The sequence below is a fragment of the Neophocaena asiaeorientalis genome, unplaced genomic scaffold (genome assembly GCF_003031525.2).
Source record: "Neophocaena asiaeorientalis asiaeorientalis breed wild unplaced genomic scaffold, Neophocaena_asiaeorientalis_V1.1 scaffold503, whole genome shotgun sequence".
Taxonomy (NCBI): domain Eukaryota; kingdom Metazoa; phylum Chordata; class Mammalia; order Artiodactyla; family Phocoenidae; genus Neophocaena; species Neophocaena asiaeorientalis.
This window is the reverse complement of record NW_020173710.1, coordinates 1515242-1529401: the sequence shown is the minus strand read 5'-3', so window position 1 is coordinate 1529401 and position 14160 is coordinate 1515242. Positions and strand designations below refer to the sequence as shown.

The 14160-nt window shown below is 37.2% G+C and overlaps 1 protein-coding gene across 1 annotated transcript in view; it reads right to left on the bottom strand.

Moving 5' to 3' along the window:
- Positions 1-14160, bottom strand: part of DOCK11 (dedicator of cytokinesis 11) — a 176312-nt gene that overhangs the window by 43941 nt on the left and 118211 nt on the right. The window contains exons 34-39 of the mRNA XM_024750587.1: positions 13406-13517; positions 8212-8278; positions 6812-6859; positions 5346-5488; positions 3892-4007; positions 1310-1447 (exon numbers count right to left, since the gene is read on the bottom strand). Of these exons, the coding sequence (XP_024606355.1) occupies positions 1310-1447; positions 3892-4007; positions 5346-5488; positions 6812-6859; positions 8212-8278; positions 13406-13517 (624 nt within the window). The remainder of the gene's footprint in view (positions 1-1309; positions 1448-3891; positions 4008-5345; positions 5489-6811; positions 6860-8211; positions 8279-13405; positions 13518-14160) is intronic.

Genomic DNA, 14160 nt, shown 5'->3' with positions numbered 1-14160 from the left:
GGAGGGTCGGAGGGAGGGAGATGCAAGAGGGAAGAGGTATGGGAACATATGTATATGTATAACTGATTCACTTTGTTATAAAGCAGAAAGTAATACACCATTGTAAAGCAATTATACTCCAATAAAGATGTAAATATATATATATATTAAAGAATGGCAATTTAGGGCTTCCCTGGTGGCGTAGCGGTTAAGAATCTGACTCCCAATGCAGGGACATGGGTTCAAGCCCTCGTCCGGGAAGATCCCACATGCAGCGGAACAACTAAGCCCCTGCGCCACAACTACTGAACCTGCGCTCTAGAGCCTGCGATCCACAACTACTGAGCCCACGTGCCACAGCTACTGAAGCCCACACACATGGAGCCCATGTTCCGCAACAAGAGAAGCCACCACAATGAGTAGCCCGCGCACCGCAACAAAGAATAGCCCTCGCTCACCGCAACTAGAGACAGCCCGCGAGCAGCAACAAAGACCCAACGCAGCCAAAAATTTAAAAATTTAAAAAAAAGAACGTCAATTTAAAAATAAACCTTCAAGATCACCTAATTTTTATATCAGTTAAACCCCGTAAGTTGCCATACAAATAATGACAAAAAAGTTTTCCATGCTCAGCTATCCTATTACACAAATCGGTTAACTGAATTTGTCCTGCTGGAGTTACACATACTAGAGTGGAGGCCTAGACTGTGCCTTTCCATAATTTTAACTCCATCTTGCTTCCTAATGCTTTTAATTATGTTTAAAAGGTATCAAAACCAGATCAGAAATAAATCTTGCTATCTGTTTCAGTCATACTTATCCTAAAAGCCTAGTCTGAAGTTTTAGTTCAGATGAGGTAAGTGGCCTGAACATTTAGAGGCCACCCATACAATTCGCACTGAAAGGAAGCATTCATTCATCTGAACATGTATTGAGTGCCTACAATTTGCAAGATATCATACAAGGCCCTGGGGTTATAAGACTTGGTCTCTGCTTTCAAAGTGCTTATACACGAGTACTCTCACAGCTTATATATCTTCAGCATGACAATACTTTTAAAAGAAGCAAAAGAGAAGAAAAACTGGCAGTTGGTAATTTTAAAATGATACTCTTCAGAAAGGGATGACAGGACAAAATAAAAAGCATGTGCTGATTTTAGGGAATGCCTGGTCAGGCTCTCTTTACGTATTTTGCTGTTCTAATATTTACAAAGGTAGGATTTAATGGCTTCCTTATCTGAGGTTTGGAGAGGTCTTCGCAATGATCCCTGTTCCCCTTTCCTTCTTGCTATGAAGCAAGGCCACTCGCAGCCACAAAGCTCTGCTCTTACCTTACTAATGAAAGCTCGCAGTGAGGCAAAGACATGTTTCAGCGACACTTCAGATTGCCCATTTTTAAGAAAAGCAAGATGAATATCAAATACTTTTTTCATTAACGGGTTGTGGCCATCATTATTTAAAAGTTGGCTCTACAAAACATGAAGAAAAAATTTTCAGAAATAGTTTATGCCGCTCCCCCCAGAATGAGAGAACAGGCTTTACCAACAACCTGTTTATCAAACCACTGCTTGAAAAGTAACAATAAAAAGTTTAACATAATCTAAAATCATCTGTGCCATCTTTCAACTTGGAAATCTCAAAATACTATATAAACTACATCTATACTTAATTCCATAATTTTAAATAGATGAAAAAAAATCTTTTTCCAGTATAACACAGCAAATACAGAACTAGTATGGGAAGAGTATTTTCTATTAACCTAACCATATTGCTCCTCAATTCAGAAATCAGTAAATTAAAAATGGATACAAGGTAACCAGCCTTTGTATTTCTCTTAAGGAAAACATCAATTCCATTTTAAAAGTCTATTATCTAATTTGCTCTTAAATGTATGTTTAGTATAAGATATCTTTAGCCACTGGTGACAAATTAAAACCTCAAAAAAAAAAAAAAAAAAAAAAAAAAAAAAAATGGATACAAGGTAACCAGCCTTTGTATTTCTCTGACAAAGTAATGTAAGAATTAAGGAAAACATCAATTCCATTTTAAAAATCTATTATCTAATTTGCTTTTAAATGTATGTTTAAGATATCTTTAGCCACTGGTGACAAATTAAACCCTCTATGAGTAGAGATAATAACAGGGATCACAATTGAACAGACTATGTAAATTGTTTAAATGTTCCTTGCAAATAGAGATATAAGAGAAACAACAAATTGTAGAGAAATATCTATTGGTTTCTGAAACTTTAAAAAAAAAAATGCATTGGTTAACACCTCCAGTCCTGCTTTAGAGATATAAGAGAAACAACAAATTGTAGAGAAATATCTATTGGTTTGTGAAACTTTAAAAAAAAATGCATTGGTTAACACCTCCAGTCCTGCTCTCCTATCCCTCAAGAAACTAATTACCAGGTTACAACTTGGCCAAAAATAACAACAACGAACCAAAACAATATGCAAACCTGTAACAGATTTAATGGTAACCTTGATAGCCAGAATCCCTGAATGGTGTTTGATATTTCTGTTAGTCTGCTTCTAATAAGCATGGGGTAGTGGTTAGAAGCATGGACTCTTGTGATAACTGGCCTAGATCAGAATCCTGATTCTGCTAACTAACCACCTATGTGACATTAACTTCCCTGTGAGCCTCAGTTTCCTCATTTTAAAATGGGAAAAATAACAGTATTTATATCACGAAGCTAGTGTGAGGATTAAAGGTGAGTTCACATTTGTACTTTTAAGTTTATTAAGGTATAATTTACATAGCACAAAATTTACCTATTTTAAGTACATGATTCAATTATTTTTGGTAAATTTCCAGGGTTTCACAACCATTACAACCCAATCACTCCCATCATCTCAAAAAGATCCTTGGTGCCCATTTGCAGTCCTCTTTTCCACCTCCAGACCCACGACAAAAAAGTGGGTTAATATTTCTAAAGCACTTAGGATAGTGCCTGACATCTACCAAGAGATGTATGTTAAACAAATGAGAAGTATTTGAATAGGAGGAAGGAATACAATGCAAACCTTGAGACCAAATGTCTTACTTACTGGCACAATAAAAAATGAGTTTGGGCTGCATTTTAATCAGAACTTAATACTTCATAAAGGGATTTTGCAGCCTATTTCTTATTAGTATCTAATTCAGTTTTCCCTGATAAGCCTCTTTGAAAAGCACAGGCCAGGTTTCCATAGTAAATCCAGAGGGCTGAAGCAATTAACTGAATTACTTAGAGAAGGGGGGAAGAAAAGAAAAAAAATCTGTATAACTCAGACGAAAAGCCAGCAAGAGTTTTCAATTTTGAGTTCTCCCACTACTGTTACCCTTCATTATAGTTATACAGTCTTTACTTTTCAAAGCACTCTCACATCCATTATCTCATTTTACACCTTCAACAACCCTGCAAGATAATTGCTTTTAATTTCTTCTTCTTATTTTTTTTTTTAATCCTAGCTAATGATGATTTGTATCGAGAGGCAAGCATCTGAGAGAAACCACCAGGCACCTGACGAGGGAAGCCAGCCAGCCGGCCTGCCTGGACATCATCTGGCTTGACAAGATACCTCATCACAACGGGCGTTTGGATAAACTGACTCAATCATAATTTGGGCTAAAAATTACTGGATATTTTCATAAAAGTGTGAAAGAAAACTGTTTTTTAAACAGAAAAATAAAAGAGAAGGGAAATTCAGGGCAAATTAGTCCAATCCTCTCATTTTATGGATGTGGCACACGAGTCTCAGTGATTTCCCAAGGTCACACAGGAGCCAAACTAGGTCTGCCATCCAAGTTTCCTGACTGCTCACTGGGGGCTTTTATACTATACTAAGCTTCGTCTGACTAATTAGTTTTTGCATAATATTTTCTTTGCAATGATACCGACTGAGTTCTAACTCTTCATGTTTACCTTGAAGCACTGGGTGAAAAATGATATGGTATCTAGTACTGTTAGGGAAACTTCAGTAGCAGTATTGCCTTCAAGAAGTGCCTGATGGAAAATGTCTGCTTCAGTTGTTGCAGAACCTGGGATTTAAAAAAAAAGAAAATTAAAACTGCCCAACACAGAGATTCACATAACAGTTTTGAATGATCTTCTCCTCCAAAGACTCAGAGAGAGAGACAAACACAAAGAAAGCAGGCTTTCAATGCCTGCAGACTTAATGAGTTTCACTGTATTTACTCCTTAATCAAATATGGTCTGGGTTAATCAATTCCACTAATTTTTACTTCAGCTCTGTATCAACAGCTCTGCAACAAATAATTAGGTGCCCACTTCTTTGGAGACAAGATTTCAGTGATGAACTATGGTGACGTAACCAGGAAATAACGCAGGAGGCATTTTAGGCTGTGCTGTTAATTATGTGTGCAAAAATGAGAAACTCATAGAAATGCAGCTACATTACATACAGTGGCGCCCTATGGCCAGATGTTTTCAATGATGCCAATGGTATGAGACGTTTCTAAATCAGGAGGAAAACAAAGCATCTGGGCCAACTGAAATACATAGGTTCATTATACTGATATTTTTACAAGTGACAAAGAGCAAAGCTGAAGGCTGTAAGACTTGCATTTTTAAAAAAGTCTTGACTCTATTAGCTCAGGTCCATCCTTACAAGTGACAAAGAGCAAAGCTGAAGGCTGTAAGACTTGCATTTTTTAAAGTCTTGACTCTATTAGCTCAGGTCCACCTGCTCAAGACATTTGTTTTTATTATTAGCCCTATCGCAAAGCCAGTTCTGCTGGCTTCCTTTTATGCAATCCCCAAAGGACTGTGTGGAAATGAACGTTTATCTCACTCTTTGACTTTTTTATTAATATTTGTTCCTCAGAGGATAGCTTCCATTTATATAACCCTGTAGCTTCCTCCTTGTCCTATTCGACTTGTCAGTACTTCAACCCGTGTGAAATACATCTTTGTCAAAAATACTATTTACAGTTCTTTGATTTCTGCGGTCAGCTCAGCATGGATAATCCCTTAAGATCACTGAATGAAAAATAGGAACTCTAAACAAATATTATACATACTATTATATTAAGATGCCGTTATCTGCATTAAAGTAGGAATAAAGGATATCAAATGTAAAATAATATAAGAACAATAATTCAAAGGGAAAATTAACTTCCTTGATATTGAACTAAGAAAAAAACCCATCATTACCTAAAATTGCTGAAAAGTCCATGCATATCTTATCATATATTCACATATGATGAAACGACTGTTCATAAACAGAGATATGCAATTGTATCTATGTATGGGAAATGATTACCAATTGTATTGGAGATTTAAGCCAGTACTTCTTTAAGATTAAATAGTATTAATATCGGTTTCAAATGGGTACCCTACACACATTTTTCACTTACTGTGATGAAGTGTAAATGAACTTTCCAGGCTACTAAGATGCTGAAGCCGGGCCTGCATTATTCCTGATCTGTTTCGAAGAGCTGGCATGGTTTGCGATTTTCGGTCTATTCCAAAGTGTTTTGACATCCAGGCATCATGCACCCTAAAATAAATGTTAAAGTTAGGAAATGGAGCACTCTGAGAATACATCTCAACGTTAGATTTTTTAAACTAATAAATGACTAGGTTTCCACATAAACACTGTGTTATGCTCAGTATTTACTTGGCTTCAGTGAGGCATCACTGGAAATTGTATGAAGTTTAATGTATATTTAAAATAGTTTATACTATACGAATACAAATAAGGACTTCAGAGGGAGTTTCTTACTTCCCTTCTTCTCAAAAATATCAGAGTAAAGTGGACAACACTCCAATAAGATCCAGTCTTTTCTCAGGAGGTAAGGAAAGGCAAGAGTCAGAGAAAACAGTGAGAGGGATACTAGGAGTTGACGTAAGGTGGAAGAATTCCTGGTGTTAGATGTTTAAGAATGAGTGCCTATCTAATCTGTTTCTGGATCCAAGTTAAACTTGGAGCAGAAATTTTTACTCTATAAACATGTCTATTTGCACATTTTTCTTTGTTTTCCTGTAATTTTAAGGTTCCATTAAAAAAAATTACAACCGGGTAATACAGGAACTAAGGAAGAAAAAGAGTTTGTCTATCCTCTAATAAACATAGAGGGCGGATCAGCAGAATCTTAGAGGTTAAGGTTCATGGTGGTAGTTACCATACTAGGTCTAAACCAGTTCCCAGTGCTGGGAAGACAGTGGAACTCATCCCTTGAATTATTAGGATGTTCCAGAGACTCAGCAATAAACCCCATCCAAACAGCCTCTTTAATTTTTGGAAGTGCCATGGAATTTACTTAAAAAAAGGATTCTATTTGAGTTCCTTTAATGACTAACTCTACCCCTGAAATATATCTTATTGAAATAAGTAATCTTTTCCTTACAGTTCCTCAAACATTTTCTTAAGTATTTATTTCACTAAGACTTACACAGCAAAAAGAAGAAATAAATAATATATAGTGCATGTCCCAATTGCTGTTGGGGATTTCTATTCACGTTAGTAACTGAGGTGAGTACTGACAGGTTGTAGATAAAAGTACAGATCTTACAGTTGTCCTCACTTTACGATTTCCTGCCTTCCCCTTGATCTAGCCCTTTCTCACATCCTTCAGAAGAGACAAGCATCTGTTCTAGGATTAGAGCAGAAACTCTGCATATCAGTCTATTACCCTGTGGAAAACTTAAAAAATGTTCACATCAGATTAATTTCAACTTTGAGTTGACACGCATTAAATAAATCATGGGTATCTTAGTGTCAACTCAAAATGAATCATCTAGGTTATACATGGCATAATTAAGACTGCCCTCTGTTGGAAGAGAAGGAAAAAAGTGGAAATTGCAGTGCTATGGGAATTTCCTTGCTATGTTTCTTTTCCCCATATATCTAAAGTGAAACAAACATACTCTAGAAAGAAAAACAATAGCATGTTAGTAAGATATTACCATACTTTGCATTTTAACAAGTAATATTTGAAAATTCATGTGTCACAAAGAACGACCCATTTAAAATCATATTACAATAATGCTTCGGTATACAAAAATAAATATACAAATAACTACTTGCCATATTATATCTTTCTACATTTATTTGCTACAATTACATCAACACCAAAAAGCTCCATGTCTTCATATACAATTCTAATGACATATTTTTTTTAAAAACCGTCAATGCAAATCATCCCTTGTACTTTATAGTGTGTATCATACCAAAGGTCTCTAGCACAGTCAGTAACACCTAAAAAGGTTCTTAAGCAATTGGGGCAATTGCTATATTTTTTATAATGGCATTAAAATACTTCCTAGTATGGAAAATCTCAAACACATACAAAAGTAAAGAGGACAGCAAACTAAATCCCACATACCCAGCACCCACCAGCTTCAACAATTATCAACTCATGGCCATTCTTAACTTATACCCCAAACAGGTCCCATGCTCTCCCTCCACACTCCCTACCGCCTTTATTTTTTTTAAAGTAAATCCCCAACATCATATATTTTCATTAGTAAACATTGCAATATAATTAGAGTAGTTTCTTTAATCATAACTTTTATTTGCTGACATCTTCTGCAAAATTTTGAAAGACTTTACTAAGTTTTTATGCATAGATTACCCTCTTTGTGTTTTGGTAGACACACACGATATCATATATGTGTACTATTTATTTAGAAATTTCTTACATTTCATTCTAATTTTTCTTTTAGCTTTCAATAATGACGTAAAAATAGCTCAGCATACAATATAGGACAATTTCCAAACTCCACCTAGGAAAAAGGCTAGATTTTTTTCCCTAAGGACCTTGCAATGGAGAGATATATATATATGGAAATATATATATATATATATGCATTTCTGAAGTGAGTAGAATTACTCAGCTCTACATAAGAGTACAAATTCTAAATTCCAACATTTAAGCTGCTCCATTAAGCCAGCATCTGCTCTAAATGAATGATTTAGGACAGCTGATGCCACTTCCAGTTTTCCAGATCACAGAAAGACTCCTGATGGTCTGCAAGGATGCACTATTATTAGCTAGAGTTTTCTATAATATCACAAGTATTTCATCTCCATGTTTTTCTTCTATCTATGTGTGAAGAACCTGTATATCAGCCTCTAAACTATCAAAATAGTTTAACATTTCCTACATTATTAACAAATATGCTGTTGAAAACAGAAAGGGGGTAATATTTTATTATGTTTAAAAATTAAGCTCCCAAAAATAAGAGGAAATTTTATGAAAATAAGTTAATATAACTTACTCTAGAAGTATAAGGATGTTTATGAGCTCCTGAGGAGATACTTTATTCCAGTAAGTTAAGAGTGTATCTGAAAATGGAATGAATAAAGTGTTACATCTTGAGACAGCATAGATCTTACAGCAAATAGTGCAGTGAACTCCAAAGTACCAATAACGTAGTTTCAGCAACCATTAACTCACAGCCAATTCTGTCTCATCTATATCCTCTCCTCCTATCTCATCTCACTGCCCAATACCCACACTGTATTCTTTTGAATTAATCCCAAATATACCTTTTAATCTGTAATTATTTCAACTTCAACAATTATTTTTATGTATTTTATAAATGTTCTTTTGGATGGCTTATCATCCCTGAAGACAGAGGAAGGGAAGCTGACCTGGGATTTTTAATAAGCTTCCTAAAGTTTTACGCAAGATGGTGCGTTTAAGTACACTTTTCGGAAGGTAGTGTCAAGCACCTTCGCCTGCGACTCAAAGGGCTCTGCGAACCAAACAGTCTGAGAACTTTAAACTTTAGAGGAAGAGACTGATAACTTTCTTTTTCCTCTTTGCCTTCGGATTATCAACCTTGAAGTCCTGGCAATATACAAACATACACACACATTAATGGAACAACTATTTCAGATATAAATGTCCCTTAAACCTATCACATATACTTCTCTTTGGAGCTGTTCCTTTTTTTTTTTTTTTAACTTCAAAAACACTCATGGAGACGTTTTTAAAAAGAAAAGCATTGCTCTCACTTAACCTTCCATTCCTTTTTTATCCTGTTCAGATATAGCTAATGGTGTCAGCAGGTCCACTTCTAAATTTAAAAACCTGCTAGGGATCGCAAAAGTAGGCAATGACGGGGCTTCCCTGGTGGCGCAGTGGTTGAGGGTCCGCCTGCCGATGCAGGGGACACGGGCTAGTGCCCCGGTCCGGGAAGATCCCACGTGCCATCGGAGGGGTGACAGGGAGGGAAGAGTGTGTGGCTTTTGACTTTATTTCCCCAATTTACTCAAGACCATGAGTACTGATAGTTTTCAACGTTTATAAAATACTGATCATCAGGAATAAGATGCTAACGTAAGGTCAAATTAGATTTGTTTCAAAAATAAAGTGAGCGCTGACTTCCGGTCCACCCCTCCGCCTTCGGGCACCCTTCCGGCTCAGCGCAGCATGGCTCTCCCGGAAGTCACGGCGTTTCCGGTCTCTCCCGCCTCTCGTTACAGGCCGGCTCACAGGCGTCATCTTACTTCTGTGCACTAGCTCTTCCCGCCAAAAGGAGGCTCGGGTCTCCTTTCCGCCGCCGAACCGGGCCCTTCTGTCTACCCCCGAGCCATCCTCGCACCGGCCTTGTGCTCTGAAGCCTCTTCGCAGGTGTGTAGATGGCGTGAAAGTCTCGTCCGGTTCGCGGCCTAGCTCTAGTCAGCAGCCCTTCCGCCATTTTGCTGGCGGCGGTTTGTCTCCACTGTTTCCCAGTCCCAGTCAGGGAGAGGAGATGCAGGCGCAGGCGGGCAACGTGGGTGGAGGAGACAAGGAAAGTGGCCAAAGCTCTCCCGCAAGAGGTAAAATGCAGGTTAGTGTCAGTGATTTGTCTTATGACGCTTTTAAAAAAGCCTGGCTAACACTAAAAGAGCTCCATGACAAGGAGCTATGCCGTCTCCAGGGGAAACTAACCAGTCTGAGGAAAGAGCGATTGGCAGACAGAAGGCAGATGGACTCCAGAGCCAAAATTAAAGAGTTGATGGAGCAACAGAATATCCTGAATGTCACCATCAATGACCTGCAACATAAGTTAAGCTCCAAAGTATGTGACCACTGTTCAGTGAACGAAATATACAGGAAGACACTACAGAAAGAATATGACCGTATCCAACAACAAAATATGAAGCTTATTGCTGAGCTCACAGAAGAAAGGAATAAATTAAAAGAAGAAAATAAACGGCTTTATGCAAGACTAAAACTGAAGGAGCAAGAGCTTTATCCTTCTAGTTCTGATAGTGATGACGACTTCATTCCTCGCACTCAAAAGACGGGGCTAGTTTTTTCAGTCAGGGACCCTCCACCCACATTTCAGATACATCCGCCCTTCAGACCGGTAACGCAATCAAATACTGAACAGATGAAATCTGCAGACAAAAAGGAACAGCAACAGAGTTCTGAGCTTCCAGTTCCATTTTATAGTAAGGACCCCTCTGTGGTGCCAGAGGCCCCTCTGGAGAGTTCCTCTAACAGCAGAAAGCCTCCCACAGGAAGGAGTGCCAACCAGAAGTCACCTGCAAGTCTTCCTTTAACATCTGCACCTGGCGCTCAAGGGGGGCATGGATTTCAAGATGACTTCAGCCGTCCTGAGGACAGGCTTGGCAGTACACAAAAGAAACCGATCTTCACACAGAAGAGCTCCACACAAAAGCGTAGAGCTCAGAGTTGCTTCTCTTGGAGCCCTTCCAGTGTTTCTGCGGGAGAAAACCCACCTACTCCATTAGTGCCTGCAACTGCAGACCCACCTACTCCATTAGCGCCTGAAACTGCAGACCCACCTACTCCATTAGCGCCTGCAACTTCAGATGAATATACGCTTGATACGCTTGATGATGCTAACTTATTTCGTCTTACACAGAGAAAGGGAAGGCCCCCTTCATATCTATTTCCTTTTGACTATACATCTTGTGGGAAAAGATCAGCGACTCGTCTTTCTCAACAGAAAACTGGATTTTCGGTGAGAGAGAGCTGTAGCCAGACACCTTCCAATGAAGAGGTGACTGTGAGGAAGCATACTGCTGAATCTACAGGTGCAGCTGGTGCTGATAAGCCACAAGGTGAGACCCAGATTTCCACTTTGGGGTCTACAATAAAGAGAAAAGCCAGAGTGCAGCCAGGAAGAAGGAAGTAGCTTTCCCTCTTCCTTTCTCTTAAGGAGACTGCTTTTCTTTTCCAAGAGAACAGTCTTGCTGTCAATTCAGACTGTATAATTGATAACCCCTGACTCTGATACACTTCTCAGAATATAATATACAAAGCAATAAGACCTACACAAAAGTTGGGCAAATGACTAAGACTTTGAAACAGTGAATTATTGCCAGTTAATAAATTTCAGCTACAGAGAAGGAAACTCGTTCTTCAGAATCCCTGTACTTTGATATGAAAGTGTAGGGTCTACCATCTTTTTGCTGAAATTAAGTTGCTACTGTTTATGACTGTAAGAGTTCAACATTTAAATGCATATAGAGTAACGAAAGTGAAATATTTACTGGACTTGACAAGGTATAACGAAAGTGAAATATTTACTGGACTTGACAAGGTAACTAGAATACATTCATTGAGAAGGACCAAGAAGCAGATATTCTTTGGAATAAAATGAATATGACTTAACAGATACCATGCAGCATGACTTTACATTTACAAAAAAGGGGAGATGTGACTGTAAGACAATAACGAAAGTGAAATATTTACTGGACTTGACAAGGTAACTAGAATACATTCATTGAGAAGAACCAAGAAGCAGATATTCTTTGGAATAAAATGAATATGACTTGCAGCATGACTTTACATTTACAAAAGATAAAGAGGTGTGACTGTAAGACAAGGGGGGAACTATGAAGTTCTCAAGAAACAAAGCATTTATGGTTTTACCCATGACATGTAAAAAGCAGCCAGTGGCTTGTCACTGGTTAACACTGTATGTGGCATGTGGGCATGTGGGTGTGTGTGCACACGTGTACTGGGGTGGAGGAGAGGAGAACTAGTAACGATGCATCTCCCTCTCCTCCTTCCTTCTCTCTCTCCCCCTACCACCCTCCTTCTTACTTTCCCTGGGCTGTGGTGGTATTCAACTACTTTTTTCTTTTTCTTTCCGGTTTTTTGTTTTCCATGTTGCCTCTTGGGCCTTAAAAAAAAAAAGACAAATTTACTGAGTGAATTCATGTGCCATAAAACTCACCCATTTAAATAGTGCCCAATACAGTAGTTTATGGTACATTTAAAAACTTATAAAACAACCACAGTTTTAGAATATTTTCATCACCCTAAAGAAAAAAAAACCATACATATTAGCAGTCACTTTCTATACTCCCCCATTTTTCACCTTGTGGGGAGACAAAAACAGTGAGCTGTGGCTGTAGTTATTAACTGATCTGTTATCTCCTGGAATGAAATACCACCAGAGTTGAAAATGATTTCCCTTTACTGTTTTCTTTCCCCAAACATGGAGGCTTATCACATAGCCTCAATAATCTTTGATGTTTACTCTAAATCGTACATTCTTAGAACTTGAAGATTCTAGTTATTTAAACCTGTTTTATTAATATACTTTAGAATTAACCATTCATATCTAGCTTTTGATTTGTTTCAATGTTTCTAGTGAGTTAACTATCAACTTATTTTATGTTTTTATATGCTGCCTTATTACAAAAAAAGATTTAATATTTACTAAAAATGAAATTAGAAAATAAGTAAAATTTAGCTACTGTATTATGATGATCAGAACCCAGGTGCTTTTATGTTCTTCATTCCTGCTTACTTTTTTTTTTTTTGAGCAAAAACAGAAAAGGAAGAAAGGGGAGGGAATTGTGTAAACAAATGTGGTATTGGGAATAAGATTTTCCTTCCAGAGGACATGCAGTTTATGAAAATCCTTTGGTTATATTTTATCATATAATGTAAAGAGGAAATGGTAATACTAGTTAATAATACAATTGTACACCAGGGAAAAAAGAACAGAGCCTGGAAAAGAACCTGACACCATGCAAAACTGTATAATGGTACTGCAAAAGATAACAACGACATTCCTTACCCTCAAAGAACCCTTCCTGTCTTTTTGTTTGCTTCTGATTTTCCAAATCCTGGGTCAAATAAAAGCTAAAGTGTTAACTATGGCACTGGTTATTGTTATTTTTTTCTGTTTACGTTGGTCATTTAATGCATTATATGCTCTGCATGAAAAAAATGTTTAGCACTTCTAAAACTATTGCCTCACTTTAGAAACTAATTTTTAAATCAAAAAAAAAGTTATTTCAAAGAATCAAACTTGTATGACCGAAATGAACCTATTTTAAGTTAAAATATGGGAACATTCTAAGGTCAGAGTCTTCAAAGTTCTGTTTCTAATGTGCATGTGTTCTACATGCAGATGATGGTCAAATATTTGTTGCATGAACTTGTAAACCTGTGAGGGTGGAGTACAGTCCACAATTAATATGCTGGTAACTCACCTTCAGAAATCATTTTTACTATATACAAATAGCACATCAAGAGGCTTCTGATTTCATACTGATCCAATCGGTTATACTGAGATACACTACTCCTTGCAGAACTCTGCCGAGTCTGTAATACAAAGATAGGACTTTTCTGAAACAATATTGGTACTGTAGCTTCCCATAGCCTTTAACTCAATAACTGTTTTAACCATTAGTCCTGTTTGGGAAAATTCTAAGCATAAATCCAAATTTTATATCACATTTGGAAGGTAAATGGGCTGACTCTTCTTTGCTACTGTACCTAATAATATCACTGGAAATTACCTTGCAGTCTTTATCAAGATATAGCCATGAATATACTGTGTATATTTCATTCCCATAGGTCCTGTGTTTTAGTAAGAAAACATTTTGAATAATCATATGTGGCTATTCCAGGAAAAAATAGCTTTTACGTCAAGGAGAAACTTAACTAAGGTACATTGAAGCATAAGAAGCATTTTAAACTCTTTAATTTCAATCTCTCAGAGTTTATTAAAATCCAATGTCTAAATAATAGGTCAGAAAATCTATCTTAAAAAGGGGGCTTAATGACATTACAAGATAATTTTACTAAGGAGGACCCAGTAATACTTCAAAATTAGAGTCTCTACAAAGTAGTGATGTTCCTATTATTTAGTGACTTTTGTTAAAATATCAGTTAAAAATGACAAGATCTGACTTATTTGGGGATTTGTATGAATACAGCAATGACAGTCTCCTAACGAATGTAC